This window comes from Dinoponera quadriceps, unplaced genomic scaffold (assembly GCF_001313825.1).
Source record: "Dinoponera quadriceps isolate SergipeBrazil2010 unplaced genomic scaffold, ASM131382v1 scaffold1069, whole genome shotgun sequence".
Taxonomy (NCBI): Eukaryota; Metazoa; Arthropoda; class Insecta; order Hymenoptera; family Formicidae; genus Dinoponera; species Dinoponera quadriceps.
In genome coordinates this window covers 250,907-272,019 of record NW_014555200.1, presented here as the reverse complement: position 1 = coordinate 272,019, position 21,113 = coordinate 250,907, and the positions used below count along the sequence as shown (strand labels likewise).

The 21,113-nt window shown below is 41.6% G+C and overlaps 2 protein-coding genes across 4 annotated transcripts; one reads left to right on the top strand and one right to left on the bottom strand.

Moving 5' to 3' along the window:
- The first annotated feature begins 1,420 nt into the window (after positions 1 to 1,420).
- LOC106743488 (active breakpoint cluster region-related protein) lies at positions 1,421 to 13,343 on the top strand. 2 transcript variants are annotated; one of them, XM_014617375.1, is made up of 13 exons: positions 1,421 to 2,202; positions 3,364 to 3,835; positions 3,911 to 4,148; positions 4,238 to 4,517; positions 5,305 to 5,484; positions 5,616 to 5,831; positions 6,289 to 6,408; positions 6,548 to 6,792; positions 7,981 to 8,245; positions 8,348 to 8,630; positions 8,777 to 9,047; positions 9,158 to 9,329; positions 9,582 to 13,343. In XM_014617375.1, exons 1-13 carry the CDS (start codon positions 2,089 to 2,091, stop codon positions 9,996 to 9,998), a joined length of 3,273 nt encoding a protein of 1,090 aa, XP_014472861.1. In that variant the 5' UTR covers positions 1,421 to 2,088; the 3' UTR covers positions 9,999 to 13,343. The 2 variants fall into 2 exon arrangements, with proteins under 2 accessions (XP_014472861.1, XP_014472862.1); XM_014617376.1 differs by having other exon boundaries at positions 2,112 to 2,576.
- On the bottom strand, positions 12,711 to 20,945 carry LOC106743489 (tyramine beta-hydroxylase). 2 transcript variants are annotated; one of them, XM_014617378.1, is made up of 10 exons: positions 20,877 to 20,945; positions 18,566 to 18,719; positions 18,349 to 18,495; positions 17,697 to 17,944; positions 17,110 to 17,263; positions 16,646 to 16,909; positions 15,793 to 16,023; positions 15,572 to 15,700; positions 14,713 to 14,887; positions 12,711 to 13,995 (listed from the first exon to the last, which is right to left on the bottom strand). In XM_014617378.1, the coding sequence occupies exons 2-10, from the start codon at positions 18,701 to 18,703 to the stop codon at positions 13,850 to 13,852; spliced, it is 1,632 nt and encodes a 543-aa protein (XP_014472864.1). In that variant the 5' UTR covers positions 18,704 to 18,719; positions 20,877 to 20,945; the 3' UTR covers positions 12,711 to 13,849. The 2 variants fall into 2 exon arrangements, with proteins under 2 accessions (XP_014472864.1, XP_014472863.1); XM_014617377.1 differs by lacking the exon at positions 20,877 to 20,945 and adding an exon at positions 18,984 to 19,617.
- Positions 20,946 to 21,113: the final 168 nt, after the last annotated feature.

Sequence of the window (21,113 nt, the reverse complement as noted above, 5' to 3'; positions counted from 1 at the left end):
GAAGAATAAGGCTGCAGTTTGATTCACACTTACAGCACTGTCTTTCTTCGGCATATATGTGCCGGTCCCCAATAGGTATTTTAAGAAATTGACAACCAATCACAGTTAATTATTTTCTTCATATTCGACTCTGATTGGCCAATTTCTTAAAATACCTATTGTGGACTGACACTAAAGATAGGTTTGATTCACTCTTACAACGATGTAAATTGTCATTTGATCTCTTTTTGGCCGCGGTCCGAATTATACTCACATTTTATCTTCCTTTGACATATAATGAGCAAAGACTGCGCTTACTTTTTCATCACAGTAGTATTTTGCTATTTATTTCTTGTCTTTTTTACTTCTTCTGCTTTACCGACAATTGTGTGTTATGTTGCTTGTTTCGAGGGCTTCCTATTTAAGACGAACGAATTAATATATGATAAAATTGCAAGAAATTGACCAATCACAGTCGAATTATAGAAGAAGAGTCGATTGTGATTGGCCGATTTCTCAAATCATAAATTCTCATTGAGATCCCGCTTATCGTTATCTCGAGCGACAAGAAACACAAGAGTTTGTATTAGTCAGCCTATAAAAACACAACTGTTTTATTCTGTGATTGGTCCATGCGAAGTAATGGAAAACAACAGATTGTACGTGACAACGTTTTTTGACCCTTTAAGCGACAAGAAACGAGAAACAAAAGGCAGAAATGAGGAAACGCATATTGTAAATCAAGCTTAAGAGAGAATTCACACCTTGAGAGAAAAGCAGCAGCCAATCAGAAGAATCGTGCCATTCTGCTTTATCTACTATTAGCGCGAATTTTGATCGTTCCTCTGTTTTTCCGTCATGAATTTACCCTAATTCAAAATATTGTTAGTCGCACTTTCCATTATATGAAATACAAGCGAAATTCAACAGGCTTTGATAGAAATGACGATAGAATAAAATAGTTCGAGAAACATTTTAAAACTCAGTCTTTCATTTTCATATTTTATCATATATTAATTCGTTCGTCTTCTATGAGTGATCAAAGCTAAACATTTTTGCTTTGATATTAAATAAAATTCTGTGAAAATGATCGCATCGAAATCTGTATAAACGCAAATTAAGGAGCGAGGTTTACAAATAATGTAAAGGACAGTTCGACTTTTCGTCTACAACTTAAGAAACTTCATTAAATATTTAACTCGAGTAACGTTGCAAAAAATAGATAAACTTTATTATATTACTAACTTTGTTATTTATTATTATTATATTCGGAAATGTGCATGAAGATTCACGCTTTAAGATGATCCTCGAATGACCTCATTATCGTTATTTTTATAGTAGTTACAATCCATTAAATTTTGCTTCTAACCCAAAGAGAGTTAGTCTTTTAATTTTTGTACATGTGGAAGTTTAATAAATCGCATAGTTGCAATACATTTCTATATGTTTTGAAATAAGTATGAGAACAATCGCATGACTCTCGTTTGTATCCGTCAAGTTGGTTTAATTCGAATTAATCTTTTCACAACACTCTGGAAAATTTGTGCTGCCCTCTTGTGTCCTACATACTAGAACTCTTGGAATATTTACCGATGAATATCTTTTAACTCTTTCATATGCCATTCGCCATTCTGAGCAAAGAGCCCTGATGGTGTCGCGAGAGGCGTATCGAGAGAAATCCGGACACTCTCGGTGTTTATCTCGCTTTTCATATCGGAGCATAGGGCGAGCAGTTACGTCGAAGGTAGCATAGCGACGGCAGCGCGCCAGGGGAGGGTCACCGCGGTGTCGGTCAGTGGCGGTGGCGCGATCCGAACGTGACCTACGCAGGAGATGTCGACCACAAGATGACAGCGGCCGTATGACGACGCTGGGCTGGCGAACGCCTCGACACCGGCTCGACAGCAGACACCGGAAAACGTCAGAGGAACGTTTGTGCACGGGGTGTGTGCATCCGAGCGAGTAGGGCGGACCGAGATAGATAGACTCTCTCGTCTCAGTCCTCATCGTCGTCGTGCGATGCACACGACGGCATCCTGAACTTGCTCGTGCACCGCTGGAGTCCCGAAGTGTCGCCGCCGACGAGGAGGAGAAGTGCTGGTCAGCGGCATGAGCGTCTTCGGGGACTTCCAGCGTGTCTGGGTGCAGCGCTTCCCGGACAGCGCCTTGCCGGCTGCCTGGGAGGAGGACGTCCGAGCCAATCTGGTGAAACACAAGCAGAAGGTGAGTGCGACTTCGTCGTTCGTCGTTCTGCAGAGGAAGGACAAGAGTTGGCTGGACCCGACGATTGGGCTAGCTGAAGTGATTCAATCGGGTTGAGAGAACCGGGAATAAGTTTTTGTGGGTGATTACAAAGTACGATACTACTTGCATAACATCTAGGTTGTGATTGCGTAGGAAGTGCCATGATGGAATATATTTATTAGGTGGATATATTAATATTCAATAATTTGTATGCTGTGCGCACGCGCACGTTGCGTGCGGTTTTATTTAATTCAATTAGCTCTATGATTAATATGATAGATTGGCTTGATGAGTCATCAGGTCGGCAAACTTCATTTCCATGGAGTCTTTCGACATCGAGTTTTTACGAAGAGGTAAACTTTTGGGTGTAACACGATCCATGATTACTGCAGATTGTACAATCTAGGATGCGTGAGATAAGGATGCGTCTTGCATAACCAACTAGTTGTGTGCACGCGTGTGTGTGTGTACAAAGTGTCGCAATGTTTACCAGGTATTTATTAGTCACGTTCGAGTGGTGTGAGTTTTGAATGTATATGTGTTTGAGGATAATAGAGTTTTACGAGGAAGCAGAATGTTGATGTGGAGTGAGGACAATTGAATTTCACCGCTTGTAATGAAAACTCGCTCATGTGTAATTCAATTAACACCACGGAGTAGCTTGATGACTCATCATCAAATTAATAGCCTGTTAGTGACAGAGCGTCCGTTTGGAGCGAACTGCTATTGTTGTTCGCGATAATTTTGGCAAATAAATAAACAATGAACGGATAAATACTGGCTTCCTGTTTTTAAACTACTGCTCGTGAATCATAGGGGAGTTATCTCCGTTGTATTATCACACCGTGCGAATGGAGCTGATTAGGTCACATGAAAGGTTCATGCAGTTAACTGATCGTTGCATATATAATTTTGCGAGAAATTCCTTGACAAATTTGTCGCAAAAAGATAAATAGATACTGCTTATCAGAGTGTGCTTATCATTTATTATTAAGTGACCTTAATTATATGATGATTCGTGTGATCTTGCGAAGAACATAGTTAAGATTTTTGCGAAATAATCCGAGTTGTTCTCCAATATTTCCTAAAGCCAATTTGTCTATCGATCTCAAACGTGATATTAAATAATTCCCCCTGCAGGTCACGGCATTGAGAGAAGAACTCGAGAAGGAAGAGTTTTATGTGGAATATTTGGAGAGACTGCTGGCTGATGTCGAGCGACACAAACAGCTGGCCAACAGCACTAATGCGACAAGCATATCCGAGAACAAGCAAGCGGCGGAGTCCCAGCAGGACTGTCAAGCGTCGGAGAGGAATGTCTCGGCGGATCCGCCGAGCTCGCAGAACGTCGAACCGTCCGCCCCTCCCACTCTTACAGAACGGGAGGACATCAGCAAGTTCCAAGACAAATGTGTCTCCGAATTGAGCTCCACTCTCGGCACGGCCAACAGGAGACCGAAGAGCGAGATACCGAGAAGTCCCGAGAAAGTGCCTGAACTTAGAAGAAACAGCGATCCGGATGTGCCGAGCAATTATGTCACTGTGATCGAGGTCACTGGCAGCTCGAAGAAGGAAAAGACCGAGGAATCGCTGAAGGAGGAAGATGAGAAAGGTAATCGCGACGTTAATCTTTCGTTTAAAAGATAAGTTTATGTATCGAGAGATACTATTCTGTGGCATTGCGTAGAATTGGAAAAAGCGGCCAACGAGGATGGTGAGGACGGTGACGCGGAAGCGTCGGAGGAGGAGCCTTATTACGATTCAGTAGCCCTGGACCAGACCGGCGAGTACGTATACATCGACGCGCGCGTGCCGGCAGTCAACAACGACGGCGGCGGCAAAGCGGCGGCTCCTCGAAGGCCGCCTTCGCTGCCGGACTCGCCGGGCAATCAGAGTAATTATGTCAACATCGATTATTTCATACAGTAAGTCGTCGTCGTCGTCTTTCGCACTTTATCTTTCAACCGTAGCACGCGACCGGAGCGTGATTAATATCGCGTCTCGTTCTCGTCAGGCACAGAGCGGCGATGGACAGCGAGGATGAGGAGGGCGCCAGTCCGGCGCCCCCGATCTTGCTGCGAGCTCTGAGCACTGACAACGAGACCGGCAGCAGCGACGCCGAGCCTCTGAGTCTGAGCGAAGGCAGTCTGGAATCGCCGACCCCTACGACGCCACGCAGGCAGGAGAAGAGCAAGGATCGCGAGGACGACAGGACGTCGATGGTCAAGTGCATTGTGAACTCGGTGGTGGAGAGCGAGGCTGTATACGTGGAATGTTTGACTGTGATGTTACAAGTACGTTCTTCCTTGAAAGATCCCAATAAGTGATTGATTATTTAGGCTTGGTCGTTCAGGCCACTCACAGAGCTGCAATTGTCAACTACTTTCCCTGACTTTTTCCGCGACAGAAATTTCAATTGGTAACCTTTGTAAGTGCACACATCTTTTTGCGGAGTCAGTTTTGTCCTAGCTTATTTTAAGTGATAAAAATTTATAGAAAATCATCAATATATTTTGATACCTGTAGAGTAGTATTATGTGAAGGAATGATCGCGAATGTTCACCTGAGTATTTTATTGAAAGCATATAAAGAGAAGCGCGATGAAAATATAAGCCGACTGGGGTCCATAGTTATACCCTAGTGTGCACAATTAGGGTTAATCGTCGCTTAGTTTAATCGGAGTTTGGCGCAATTTAAGGGCTGTCTACAATAAGTCAGTCAGCGATAGATCAGGAACGAGTTGTCAGTAGAGCGATAACAAGTCAGTGATCAGTGACTGCGTGGAAATGGCCAGATTTCATCTCTTACGGCTTAGATTACGTTATGGCTGAAAAGCAATGTGTGCCTTGATCGACCGATTGACATTCCTCTGATTGGCTGAAATATCGTGACTCAACGATCTACTACGATCTATTCCTGATGCAAGTTTCCTGAGATTTATCATCCTGACTTATCAGCAGTATGATATAAGCGATGACTAATGGCTTATTATAGAAAACCCTTTAGGGAAATTGCGGTTATGGAAGGTGGGAGTTTATTACAGCGTTTGCTAAGCGTAGGCTATTGCCTTTTTTTTCGTAGTATATGAAAGCTATTAGGGCAACTCTGACGACATCTCAACCGGTCATCTCGGAGGATGAGTTCGGGACAATGTTCTACAAGATTCCGGAACTGCATGGTCTGCATCAGACATTTCTGGACGGTCTTCGGAAGAAGACGGAGAAATGGGAGAGCAAGACTACTATAGGAGAACAATTTAAGGTTGGGTTGCCTGCAGAAGCGATTTGAGTTATTAGCGCGATAATTATATTTCCTATAGAAACAAAAGTGTGTGTCTTGCTTCTTAGTCAAACGACGTGTATAATAAACGTAACGTGTCATGTTGGTTTCAGATTATGGCCAGTAATATAGGATTATACGGTGCGTTTTTGCATAATTACGCTCGTGCGACTGATACCGTGCGACGGTGTTCCGCCCATTCCACTCAGTTCGGAGAAATTACCAGAGACATAAGGCTCAGGGGTTTCCCGAAGGGCCCGGGTTTGTCCTTGGAAGACTTGTTACACAAGCCAGTCGCACGAGTGCAGAAGAATGCATTAGTCTTACACGTAAGTATATTGTATTAATTTATAATGCGTAGCCTTTAAAGTAGCTTGGAATTTTTAGAGTTGGTTCTTTAATATCTGCTGGTATCATAGAACCGATACAGAATTAGATACCCTGAGATAAAAAAAAATTAAAAGTTAAAATTCAATTACTGTTGATTGATGCTTTGAGAAAAAAGAAAACAATCTTACGCGAAATATGAGATATTCTTATTATATAACTCTGTGTGTGTGTGTGTGTGTGTGTGTAATGACGCTCTGAGACACCTTGTATATCGATTTTTTTTCATTCATGCAATACATATCACGCAAGAACGCCTCCGAGATTCTTCACATTAATAAAATTGATAAAAGCGCGATGATAACCTACTATGAGAACTTTATGATGTTAGATCGGCCACTATCTCTCATTTATCTTATCTGTAATTTTGTATCGATGATTCGTTCTTTTCCGCGACAGGATCTTCTTAAGCATACGCCAGTCAACCATGCGGATCACGCGCCTCTGTCAGAAGCTCTGGCTATGACCAGGAACTTCCTCGATGAATTCAATATCATTCAAACGAAGTCCATGTTTCCGGTAAGATGTGATATTATTAGCGATCACACGATAATCCTTTATTGCGCTCTAATTTGTATGTAATGGACGTGTGTGCGCAACCGATTCAACGTGTGTGGATTTAATGTGCATATTCAACGAAACGCTTCTGTGTGTGTAGAGTCACGACAGAGCTCAACGAAGATTAGTGAAGAACTCGTTCGTGGTGGAGCTGTCCGACGGTCACAGAAAGCTACGACACCTCTTCCTGTTTAACGACGTGATCGCATGCGCCAAGTACAAAGCGTCCGGCAGGGACAAGTTCACGTTTGAGCTGAAGTGGTACGTGCCGGTGGCCGAGGCCACCGTCACGGAAGACGGCATAGAGCCGCGCGAGGCCAGTCCCGCTAACGTGGTAGCTTTAAGGTGAGCTTGCAAAATTGCGCGAAAGTTGTTACTTTATTGCCAGAATGCCTAATTGCCAGATCTAGGTGACAATAGGAACCGTCCTGCCCGCTTTATCTTTATTACTACATGCATTTTTTAGACATTACAAAACTACTTCAGAAATAACCTATGATCGGGAGTAAGTCGAATTTTCATTGATTAGAAGAACTTGCAGCAGGTATAGGAGTGACTCGCTCATTTCAAACGTCTTACTTCTTCTTTCTTTTAAGAAAACACTTTTCTCCCTTTTTGCTTCCTCGACTTGCTTTAAAACAGCTTAAAAAGAGAGCTTTAAAAGAGAAACTAGAATCATTATGAAATTATGTTCGATAACTGACTTCTTTGAAAACAAAAGGTTCAATGAAAATAGAAATGATTCCGATGTTCATAAGGTTCATAGAATGAAAAACTGTGATGTTACTTTTAAATCATTTTTATCGGGTTTATCAGAAAATCAGACGAGCACACCTGTGTTTGTTTTAAATTACGTAATGGAATCGTTTGTCCATCTACAATTCTTGTTTGTCTATTAAGCCAAAAAGAATTATTTGCAAATGTAACCAAGAAAATGGACCGTCAGGAACATTTAACTGTGTTTTCTTTCAATTGGATATTATTTTTTATTCTTTCTAAGAAGTTGACTAACTAGTCTGCTTTTAATAATAAAAAAAAAAACACCGTAATATTAAATGTTTTTCGTTTTTTTAAAATTTGCTTTTCTTCGATGAAAAGATCTGGCATGTCCTGGAAATACATTGGAATGAGCAATAACTCCAGTACTGTTTTACTTCATTAAATGTGAATTTGAAAAAAAAAAAGAAACAACAAGAATTTAATTTTTTGCGAAGAGTTTTATTGTATTTGAACATGCGTTTAAGACTTAGGTTCTGTTAGGTTCTGTGTAACTCTTTAGTTCCCCAAAATTCCAACTTTACTCTTCATTGACTTTCACTACAAGATCAGTGTTTTTAATCTCTCGGAGAAATGATATAATAGATAATCAATTTTCAACGTACAAATTATTTGGAAAAGACTTTTTACCCGTTTCTTTTGAAGCTGATTTAGTGTTTACTTACTGTTTCAAGAATGAAGCTCACTTTCCTCATTATTTGTGATAGTTAAGTCGTTCTCATATGCCTGTTTACTTAAACGATATTGCGTTCTCAGGTCACAAGCATGCACGGTGCGTGACCAGATATTGTGGGAGGAGCGGAACGATGAGAAACGGATCAGACTGGGCGGCAGGGGCTCAGAGAAAAATCGCAAGAAGCTTGCCGAACTCGAGGCCCAGCTGGTGTTGGCCTCACCGAATTTGGTTCTGCGTGTCGCGCACAAGAATCAACAGAACCGAGTGCAAAACTCGTACACCTTCTTCCTGTCCAGTGAGTTTGAGCGTTCTCAATGGGTAGAGGCGGTGGAGGCGTTGCAACAGGTCAGCTCAGAGTGTTTGTGCAATTTTAAGATATTTTGTAACATAATTATTTGATTAGGGAGTATTGAAGGGAGCGTGACAAATAATGTTCTACTTTTACAGGGTGGACAACCTCCGGGACAATTGCCGCTGTCAATGTACGAGCTGCAAGCTTGGGTCACTGCTTGTCGAACATACTTGCAGACGGATATGGGCAGTTACTTGTTGAGGTCAGGACGCGATGAGAGCTTGCTGCTGGGTGACCTCCACCTCACGTTACTTGGTTTAACTCCACCGGGTTTAGACAGAGTGGGCGATCTCTACATTATCGTGGAGGTTGACAGCTACGGACACTACTTCAAGAGGGCGCGGAGTCGTGTCGCGAGAGGTCAAGCTCCGATTTGGGGTGATTAAACCATTATTTTTTTTTTTTAGACCTTTTAACGTTCCTTTGATAATAAATAATATTCCCTTTTAATAATTGATATATCTTGAGAAATAAAATGTCTTCATACATAATTTAATGACTGTCAAAATAACTCTTAATCGCAGGCGAGACCTTCGTGGTGGAATTAGAGGGAAGTCAGAACGTCAGAATTCTGTTGTACGAGGAATGCGGGGCGCGTTCGGTGCTGCGAGGGAAATGCATTCAGCGACTGAGTAGATCCTGGTTGCAGTCCGACCAAGTGGAGAGGTCACTTAACCTGGGGCCTGCGACATTAGACGTGGCGCTGCGTTTCGTTCCCAGTGAAGTCACCTTGAGGCGAGTGCCGTCAGCTAAGCCGCAGGGCTTGTTTGGCGCCAAGATTCAGCAAGTTTGCAAGTATGTAACTTTTTACTTCATCCTACTTAATTATACCATAGTAATTTCATCGTATATGTTTTCCATTCTTTTAATTATCAGGACCGACAGTTATACCTCTTTGTTTGTAGACGGGAGAAACGCGACGTGCCTTTTATAATAACGGCATGCGTGCGAGAAGTGGAGAGACGGGGCGTCGGTGAAGTGGGCTTGTATCGTGTTTCCGGTTCGGCTTCCGATTTGGCGAGGCTACGCAAGTCGTTCGAGAGCAACTCGTACGAAGCGGAGCAACTACTCAAAGAGGTGTGCTTGATTTGTTTACACTTTCTGATTGTTTATTTCGTAATTACAAGTGAATCGATCACATTTTGTGATCTTTTTACTTTTTTCAACGCAAGAATTCTTAACTTGCGTTTTCATCAAACAAGCGAGGAGCCTTATTTGAAATCCCACTTGCTTCTATCGTCTTTTGGAATACATAAACTTGAAGAAATATAGATTGATCGATTACGTATACTGAGAATCAGTTCGTGATATTCTTCCACGTGCGAACAGGTGGACGTGCACTCGGTGACGGGCGTGCTGAAGCTATACCTGCGCGAGATGCCGGAGGCATTGTTCACCGACGCGCTCTACCCGGCGTTCTTGGAAGCCTTTCAGACGGGCGATCTGTCGCGGGGCGCCGCACTACGTCGCGTCTACGAGGGCCTGCCGGCCGTCAACAAGGCGGTAATAGACTTTCTTCTGGCGCATCTGGCGCGTGTCAACAAACACGAGGCGCAGAACAAGATGTCCTTGCACAATCTGGCGACGGTGTTCGGGCCAACGTTGCTGCGACCCGGCACCAATTCGCGCAGCGACGCCAAGAGCCGCGACCCCCTCGCTGCCGGTACCGTCGACGTGATGGCGCAAGCCGGCATTCTCTACTGCTTCCTGCAGCTGCACATGCAACAGAACAATCAATCGCTCTAGTCGACAGAGTCCCCTCCTCCTTGATCTCGCTCCGTTCGAGAAACGCGGCGATCTTCTCCCCGAGATCACGCGCGGTTGTCCGAAGGACGTTGTCTTTCACGAACGTTTGTATTGCAGATCCAGCGTGTTGCTTATCTTTGAATGACGCGATAATGCGAATTTAACGCGTTTTCCAATGCGCAACCAGCTTGCTAGAGATGTATAGCAACACAACCGTGTGAAATCAATATCCTTCGGACAGCCTTTCCCTCACTGACGATCGCATCACCGGTCTCCCTCGTAGAAACGTTAGTTTCGCGCGGCGTATCCTCCTTCGCGCGACTTCCAGAAGTAGAAGTACGGAGAGCCGAAATGTATTAAAGCGATAGGCTGCTGCTAGCTTCGACGGAACTGTATTCGCGCAAAGTAACGTAGCAGAGCTGCTCTTAGAGAACGTACATAATAATATATAGCATACATATATCTTTTTACTTTCGAGGTCCATAATATATTTTCTACTCCGCATATATTATCGGCGAGGGACGGTCTCTCGTTCGCGTGCGATCCAATTTTTCGACGACCTTTCACCGAGAAACTTTTCAGCAGTCCAGGTGGTGCGAAAGGCGGAACATTGGCCAAAGAGTATCGGTGTACGAGGAAGCAAATCGATATAAATATTCCTAACTATTGCAGTAATATTCGGTTGAGTATATTAAGAGAATATTCTCAGAAAATATCGAAAAGTCCTATTAAAGTCTCCGACAATTTGACGGAGAAAAGTTTTGTAAAAAAATCGAAAATTGAAATTTCGAAAGCCTGAAAATTTATGCACCGTGAAAACGTGCAGCCCGAATGATACGAGGATCTAAGAGGAGACGTCTTTCTCCGCTGATTTTTTCTTTCTCCTTAGAGATATCTATCTTTAAATACTGATGTTTCAAGTTCTTACGAAATACTTCGAATGTCTGTCTGAATGATCGTCTTAAACCGTCGAGGAACTTTCTGAACCTCTGTTAGACGCACTACATTTTTAAGATGTAACATTTAGCTGTTTTAAGGCATCTTCAGAATCGTTAGTTTTTCGAAACATTGAATGAACTAATCATCCATGTTACAAATATCTGAGACATTCTCTAAATCAACGTCCATTATGAATGTTTGAGACATCTTCTAAACTCGTCTTTCAAGCGTCTCTTGGATTTCCGTGTCGTTCGAGAACCAAGTCCGGTCGCGATCTGTGCTCTAGGAAGTAAGTACTTTTTCACATGGCGTGTTCCTAGCAAAGAATCTAAATCTTTTTATACGCAATCCCTTTTGTATATTCGCGTTGCAGATTGCAACGCGCGTTAACCTATCGCCGCCCTGAGTAATCGTATGGATCGTGTACTCACCAACAGCGTTCATCTCGCAAGCGCCAAAGCATCCAGAGAAACGAAAGATAGAATGAGAGAGAGAGAGAATGAGAGTGAAAGAGAGAGAGAGAGAGAGAAAGAGGTTCGCGTCGTTTCCGAGGATTCGTGGGAACTGCGTTCCGCGTCGTGCAAAATGGAGAACCTACGTTATACGCATACGCAACGTAATTATATCGTCCATTCCAATTTACCAACTCGCGAAATTCATCGCGAAGAATCGAAGCTCCGAGACAAGGAGAGCTCGAATCTTCGCAAGGGCAGAAGAGAAAAGAATGAGACCGTCTCGGCACTGAAACAAGTGACCTCAGAATTTTGGCCCAAAAAGACATACGATTGCGAGAAAGAAAGAAAGGGAGAGATAAAGATTGCCAAGCAGACTGCTTGATAATTAAGCTGTGATTAGACTGATCGCGTGGAGAACGCGACTACCTTCCAGATAGCATCATGAATATCAGAAGGATGTCTGATAGTCCCGAGTTGCTCGGGCATTCATGAGCCGTCTATTGCAAGTTCACATATTTCAGACACACGTATATCTGAAGGCGTGTAGCGAACGTCTTAAATTTGTCCAGACATCCTCTGTGTTAGGTATTCTGAATTTGTGAAATCCTTTTTAGACACTTAAGAGAATTTTCTTCAATACGTTTTTATGAATCTTTTTTTCATTCTGTTGTCAGCGTCTACATTTTTCTGCACAGAGATCCTGACGAAGATGCAAGTTTGTCGTGCAATTGTTTTCATTATTGTCTAAATGCAGCTTAATGGGACAAGAGCCAAAGAGAAAGGTCCTTTCTCGTGCGTGCAAGGTGTTCCAAAAAATCGATTTAACCAATAAAAAAACGTGATTCTCTGCGAAAATGTGAGATAAATATTGAAAAATTCGAGTTTTGAATGAACGAAATATTTTCCTCTCTTTTTCTTAATTTTGAGCTTTAAATCGGGATTTCGACCGTACTATGATTTCTGGGACACCCCATACGCTAGAGAATAATGTAATTGATAACGAGAAAGAGAGTGTGAGAGAGAGAGAGAGAGAGAGAGAGAGAGAGAGAGAGAGAGAGAACACAAACGCGCGAGTTTGGCAGTACAAATCCAACACTCGATATATATAAAGTCCCGCGCATTATGCCAGTCGTCTCTGAGATTGCAATAATTGCACGCTAAAGAAAAGAGATACAGAAATCAGTGATTCAACTACAAGTTTTCGGGCCTTAAACAAATCGACAAAAATCATGTAGATTGTGAAACTGAAGAAAAATTAAAATTCGTATCTTTTAACTCGTCTAACATTTATTCGATTAAGAAAGAAATGGTTTACGTGTCCTACGTGTCCCATTCTACGTGTTAAACTATCATCTCTTCTTATAATTTTCTCTACAAAGAAAAGGATCGCTTACTCACGCTCAACTGTAGTTACGTCACTGAGAGCAAGAGGAAGAAAAAGAAAACGGATCAAGTCTGACGAGAGAGAATGTTCGATGCAAACGAAACCGAATAAGTATTAAACTGTTCTATGCTCGAGCGAAGGCAACTATATGTATATCTCGTGCGTGTGAAGGCAACCGTGCGTGCGTGCGTGTGCTTGTTTTTGTGTGTGCGTGCATAAACTCTCCCTCCCCCGTGTATGTATTATACCGTAAAAAAATATCGCATATATACGTTTAATTTTGATATCGTCATTTTAAGGAGCGTCGTCCCCTTTTTGTACATTCACACGTGTAAAGACTCGAGTTTTTCTTTGATTATTATTTGTGTTATTATTAATATTATTATTACCACTATTATGCTATTCTATACACGAGACACACAATTATCGTCACGTAGTAAACTATTTGTTACGAGATTCGATCGAGCTAGCTTGTCCGCAGCGAGACGATGTACTGCCAAAAGAAAAAAAAAAACCACAAAAACACTTAAAGTGCATAAATATATACCGAAAGTTTATAAACTTTTACATCGGCCGCTCTTTTATTGGATCCTCTATCGTTAGTAGGTATTTCACATTGATCAATGTTTTCCAATCCAAATTTCGTAGCCAACCGCAAGATTGCGGGATCTCAATCTCGTGTAAACGAGATTCGTAAATCACGATTGAAAGGTAACATATTTTCCAATTTTTACAATATATATATATATATATATATATATATATATATATATATATATATATATGCGTATGTGTATTGCCGACAATATAATATCTACTTCTGTAATCTCAATTACAGATAATATATAATTTTCAGAAATATTCTGAAAATGTGTGTGTACATACATTGTAGGGTATATTGTTAATTTTTAAATTAACGTTAGACACAAATGTCAGAGAACTCTGAGTGCTAAATTCGATATGCTTCAGACTAAAAACTACTAATGCACGAAAAATACTTGCACAATCGATATATCGAAGAATCGAGTAATTCGATAAATAGCGAGATTTTCAGATCGGCGTTTAAACTGCGTTTATATCTGTTCCAGGATATTGAGCTCATTCGGACGTTCCAAACAGTCTCTGACCGGCGGTGGCATAGGCAGTTTTATGGGTGTCGCCGCGATATTGTCCCATAAACCTGGTAACCGAGAGCCATCCGAACTGTTGCACTGCATCCCTGATGAACCAAACGAGCATTAATTGCGAAAATTTTAGTAAAGAATATTTTCAATATGTGTGTGTGTGTGTGTGTGTGTGTGTGTGTGTGTGTGTGTGTGTGTGTGTGTGTGTGTGTGTGTGTGCGCGCGCGCGCGCGTGTGTGTGTTACGAATAATTACACGGGGAAAAATAATTTTGCCGTCGAAACGAGACCATCGTTGCTACTGCGTATTCGTTGTGACAGCAATAAAATTTAGTTGGCATAACCAAATTAGCGAATTACTTGTAATTAGGACAGAAATGTTCTTGTTATCAGGATAAAGAGTATTCTGTTGAGCGAATTTGTCCTTCGAACAATTTATGTTAATTTTATTATATTAATTTATTATCGATTCATGTTAATTTGCTGTTAGAACAAAATAGTGTTTTCCCACATTTACTAATTTGTTCTCACAGCGAAATAATTTGTAGATTAAGTAAAATAATCCAGTGAATGGCAATCAGTATTTTTGACAAATCGTTCTACTGGCTGTATAGTAATCGACAGATTTGGCTGCGACGGCATAAAATTTGCTATGTCAGCAAATTATTTTTCTCCTTGCAGAAAAAATTAATTCTTCCCAAAATTATGAGTCCATATTTTTCAGGAATAGGCTTTACAATTTCGATGAAGGAAAATTGGGACGAGAGAAATAAAATTCGACTGCGAGGGAAGACACGCAATTGAATATCGAACCTAAAGGCGCAGCTTCGTAGAGATCGTGAAGAGTCTGTACGCGGACTTTGGTCCATTCGATGCTTTGGTAGTTTGACGAGATACCCTTCTTGCCGTTGGTCTTTTGACCCTCCCATTCTCGCACGTAGCGGAAATACGTCTTCAACGCGTCGTCGCTTATGGCGCTCTTGCAAACCTAAGTGATTCAAAGTATATCAGAATGGTTGACAATGTTTGAAATCTCTATTTAAATTATCATTTGTTTAGTTCGTTTTACAACAGTTTGTCATCAGTCACAAACGGAACGGCTTTTTATACGGAGAAAATATTGTAATAAAAATTGCCACAAAATTTGGTAATGCTGGACCATGTTGGAATTATAACTGAAGTTGCGATGTGTGTTGTTAGTGAAGTATTTCACATCAGTAAAGATTGCACAATAATTTCAGTCATAATTCCGATATTACCAAATTTTGTGGTCATTTTTATTACAATATTTTCTCCGTACAGTTCAAGACAGTCATTGTGCACTAATAAAGACTCAAGGCATGAAACGTTGTCTTAAACCGTTAAGTCTGCCATTCTGCCAATTCTTACATACTCGAATACATAATCTGGTTTCCGAGTTAGCGCCGCGTTCATCATGGATTTATCCCTGACGTTTCGTGAACATTTCACTTCTTCAGAATGAGGAATGACCTTGAGGAGAAATCCATGCAGGACACGACGGTAACCAAATTAAGTATTTCTTCACACCATGAAAGGTCCTAAAATATCAATTATACGAGTTATCTTTGCTCCTATTATTCGTCAATTCTCGAACTCTCGTGAGTCCGCTTCTTCATTATCTTTCACTTATTTGATAATGAAGCTGCTCTACCTCGAGTCGCGTGTTGGGGTAGTAGTGGATGTAATTGACGCACATCTCGTCGGATATTGCGAAGCCGCCGAGAGTCACGTTATCTCTGTCCGTGGTGTTGTAAGTGCAGGTGGTTATTAAGGAATCCCCCTGCGAGATACATCCCAATTAAGACGTTCGCTCGTAAAATCTGAGTCGTCTCGAGAACGTAGCGCAACGCTGTGTCGCGAATATTCTCTTACGGGTAGAACGGTGACCGGCTTCGGCAGCAGTCTGATCTCCTGGAAATGAGTGGAGTAATGATTGTCATAGTTCAATAGCGGCAATTCCTTGCCGTCTCGCACATGCCGGGTGACGACCTTGATGCCCGTCAGATGCGTATGCAGCTGCGAGCCGAAGATGTGAATCCCTTCCTGCGGCAACCCGATCCCCGTGCATTCCGTGATGCAGTGACCAGACAGCGCGAAGGCTTCCTGAAGAAAGAAGCGGACAATGAAGAACCGTCCGACTCTGTGTTTGGAGTGGAGAACTTATTCTTCCAGGAGAGAGCGGAATTAATTAAGCACAGAATATATAGGAGAGCCAAAACTATACGGATATTTAAATATTAATGCTGTCGATATATTTGTGGGTGGATGGAAATCACACACGTATCGAAGAATTCTTCGGACAAATATCATGCGCGGCAACAAATTATCCTTCCGCGCATGAATCGAGTCCCAGTAATGTAATTTTACATATTAAATGTTCCTAAAACCTCCCTTAATTAAATGATCACTTACTTCTTGATCCCATTTTTTATTCTCATTTCTCACCTATGACATCACAAAGCCGATATGGCTAGCGGAGGGAGCCTTATTATAAAATGATATTACTGGGATTAAAAAATTAAAAAATTCTTCGGTATATGCGTAGTAATATACGATGAACATTTTTATACTCTCACACACATACTGACAATATTAACGTTTAAATGGCATTATGATAGCACTGTGTTTTAGCTTCTCATGTATTCCATCATTCTTCGGAGCACAATCATACTTAATTTTGCTTAATCAACTGATGCCACGGGAATTATGACGACCTTCTTCTCACCTGTCGTGGCGGTATGGCCATCTTGTCGGTGTACTCGAGACCCAACTCAATCACGCCCGCGTCATACTTTCGCAGGGTCTCGGTAATAATGAATCGGATGCCGGAGGAATCGACAACACCTTGGTGCAGCTCGGGATTGTTGTAGTGCACCTCCAGCATAACGTGCTGATTGAAGTCGGCGCCGCCGATCGCCAGGCCGGCTTCTTCAGGATACACGAACGCGTCGGCGCCCATCGCCCATGCGGCTAATACTTTCTTGCAAATCTACGCCAGAAGAAAAAAAGGGATATCATCCAAGCGCGTGAAGACGTTCATTTTTTTTTTTAATACAGAGACATTTATTGATTTAAAGTTACGTCAACGAATTAAATAATTCGGCGTAGAAATAGAATGTTAAATTTTAAGAGATCAAGAGAATGATTTAGGTTCTAATCGACTTGTCAATTTCAGGAGAAGACGATCACCTGCGTCTTTGCCGGCCTGTCAGCCCCATCGCAAGGCCCATCATACATGGGCACATTCGAATTCGCGGGTCCGGCACAGTGGAAGATCTCCATGTGATGCACGAGATGATCGTTACCAGCTTGGATGACCGGGCCGAATTGCAGGATGTGATGCCTATTGACAAAGACTATTTACATATGCTCTACAAACACTTCGACTCATTCTTTTTTTCTATTTCTTTGAATTTTCATCACTAGATAAGCCCTTCTTATCATAAAACAATCAAACAATATAATTTAAAAAATCTACAGATAATTGCAAGAAAAGTGAATCAGGGCAAAAGTGACCGTGGAGAATTACAAAAAAAAAAAATTAAGTGGCTCAAAAATGGCTCATTCATTTTTTGAACCGTTGTTTTTTCATAGGATCAATGACTTAAAAAGAAATGATCGAAAGACTTTTGCGGTGTTTTTCGACGGTTTGGAACATTCGAAGCTCTTAAGTTTCGTTATTTAAGAGGTAGATCATTTTCGTCGTTGAGAACACACGCGTGTCCTGTAAATTCGTCGCTTGACCGCGCGCGCATCCAATTAGCGCGTGTACGCACTTTCGCCTCAATACTTCCGGCAATTTTTGCACTCGACACCAGTAGGTGGTCTCTTTATTCGGCACTTGAACCTGATGATTGAGCAATTCGAGCTCCCAGGCGTCCGCTGGGAATATGGGCTTCCTATGAGGCATTCTGTACAATTCTGCGCGAGACATTCCCGAGGCTTCTGCATTCGAGACTTTGAGACCGGCCAAGGAAACGAGCGGTCCGCGACCTTGGAGCCATATAATATGCGTGGTACCCCTCTGGAAGATTTATTAGTGATGATTCAGTATGTTTGAAACTTTATCAGGGTAACAACGGGAAAGAAGATGCATGAAATTTGTCTCTATTTGACTATATATGACCATGAATAATTATGTACGCGTAACGAAAACAAATATACAAATTGTATATCATCGGAAAGAAGAGCGTATGAAAACGGTTTTCTACCGGGAGGCGAATCCGGGACTTGTAGTATAGCGGACCAGTGCGCTATCTACTATGCCGCGTTCGTGCTCACAAGACCATAAATATAAACAAATTTCATATATAATTTTATATAAATATTCCCCTTCCGCTCCGGGGATATTTATCAGTTTGAAATTTTTCAGAGCGAAAGATTGTTCGCGAGAATTCCTCGACCTAAAAGAATTGAAACTTAACTCACCTCGATGATGTAATCGTGCTCGTCGCAGGTGTCTAATTTGCGCGAGAATGTGAAGTACGTGACATTATTGTGTCTCTTCCACGTGAAGTTTTCGCAGTCTTGCTGTGAGTCCACGTGTATCTTGCCGTCGTTGTCCGCCCATGTATCCTACTCAAGGATCAAAAATAATTTATAGATTCACACGATGAAGTATTTTATACTTCAACGGATACTTCACCTGGAAATGCGCCTCTCGATGCCAGTCGTGCCACATAATGCAATAATCGGCCGGGTTCAATTTTCCGTAGTCGGAAAATCCGATCGCAAGCCAGCTGCTGTTGTCACCGAAAAACTGGACCCCCGCTATTATCCGCATATTTATTCTATCCACCCTGAAAGTGTCACCCCGATTGAATCTCCAATTTAAGGCAATTATGAGTATCGAAAAGTTCACGAGATTTTTCAAGATGTGTACGAAAGATTTCTAAAGAATCGGGATGTTCCTCAGACATCTTCAAGGCAGCCCGGTAAGCAAGAAATCATTCATACAATGTTATTACAATTTTATGACCAAATATGTATAGTTTTTAATGTTGTAAGATTTCAACGAGATAAAACACGTGTAAATAATGGTAAATAATCTCACGAAATCGAACCTCCATTTGAAATTCATCGTCGAGCTGAGAGGTAGCACATGCGTTGTGTCTACAGGTGCATTTCTCGTGAAGTAGGAACGAGAGTAAGTCGAACGGATGCTCACGAGAGCAATTAATAACAACGGAAGCAACATAATCAACGCCACTTCTCGTTAGAAACTCTCCTCGTTATAATGATCTCGCGGTCGAACGTTTCTGATAACTTTTAATTTCCACTCCTTTCGGATTTTATCGTTAATTTGAGCTCCTATTTGATTTCCAGTTGATTCCGGCCGGAGTTTGATCTTAAATCGTCCGAAGCTACGGGATTTACAAGAATTGCATATCGCAGAGTCCGGCACAGGATACGAAGGATGGATCAGCACTGAGGATCCTCTCGAGGGATGCGAACATTCTCGTTGGTCTCCGCGAACCGACGAGAGCGAGATGCGCAAGCTCGGGGAAAGCGGATCGTGAATCGATGATCCTTTGCAAAGAAATAATAACTCCAGACTCTCTGTAAATTCAAGACGAGGGAAAGAGGGTAAACAAGAGCCAAATGTTCGCTCGAGATCGAGTTTATAAATATGTGTAAACATTTATGGACCCTCCTCAGTATGCATGAACAATTAAGATGAACACCAATCAACCAATATGCCGGTACAAGCAAGAAACATGAAATCAACCTTTTAAAACATTGACTTTATGTGAATTTCAGAAATATTTTGACATAATATTTTACAAATGTTTTTGAATTGTGGCTTCATAATATTCCTAAATATTAAAAAATCACAATGTAGAAGTATTATTTTTAATATTTGAGTCAAGTGTTGTTAGCAATGACGTTGTATAATTATATTGTATAAATATATATTTGAAAATGTTATGAACGTTATAAAATGTCACTGTAATAATGTTGTGATTTCTTGCTTACCGGGATAACACACAATAAAGCATCAATTGCATCTATATTATAATTTTTCACTCAACAATGTAAATGTAACACACATTGTGTACTTATATTGTTGAGTGAGAAATTATGAGATTGTGGTTAGTTGTCATTGATGTGGGTGGTCATTATAATTTGTAATATATGTTTATTTTTCATACATGAAGATCTCATGATGTTGCTAAAACATCATGTCATGCAGCAAAAGAGAATCATATGCTTTTCCGAGTGTAGATAAATATTTTCACTCATTCGCTGAATTTTATACAGAGAACGCGCCACGAACATCTTAGTGAATAATCAAGTACAAATGCATAATGGATTTTGCCCGTCGTTCTGTTATTCACTAAATCAGACGAGCAGCTGCAATATAAAATGTTTCAAGGTGTGTTGAGAATGCAAATAATTTAGAATAGATTCCGGAACGATTTAACTGGGTCAACGTAATCTCACTTCAGGCTGACCAAGAAGAGGGAGACGATAATCGACGGATAAATGAAGCTGATTAAAGAAGAGAATTAAATGTCGCGCGCGATCGATCGAAGAATTCGTGATTAGAATCAACGTCGAGGATCTCTCTTTCGGGACGTCTCGGGTGAAGAGAACGTCTTAATAATCCTCTGGCACTGCCCGAAGAAGGGTGCATATTGCATTCCATCCGTGGCGCGTGACCAATCAAGAAATTCCGCGGGACTTATTGCGGGCTTTACTGCGCGTTATTAATGCGGGAAACAATTCGTGCGCTCTCGCCGGAACATTTCTCGAATGCCGATTTCGCGCCCATTTCGCCAACTGTTTTTCTCGCCTTCCCCACGCTCGAATGAACCTCAAATGTGAACTTTTAGACAGCTCGAGAGCGGAAAAGGAAACTTAAAGAAGACGGAAATTCATTCTTCGGAAGTTGGACGTGTGATCTCGCAGAAGCGTTCAGTTTAGCGCCTTCTGACGACGGTTGTCTGTCTTACTTGGCCGCGAGCTTGAAGAGCTTTACGAGCTGCGATTGACTCTAATTGAGAGGAGATCCTTCATCATCGCGCAGCTGTTCCTTTGCTCCGGGGTAATTGTCAACGGTAATGCACGCAAATTAGTTTAATACTTTATTAATACAGCTTCATTACGTCATGATGAATTAATCGACTGGACAGGCTGAAAATAAGACACTGAGAGACTGAAGTCGACGAGCTGCTTGGAAGCCGAGACGT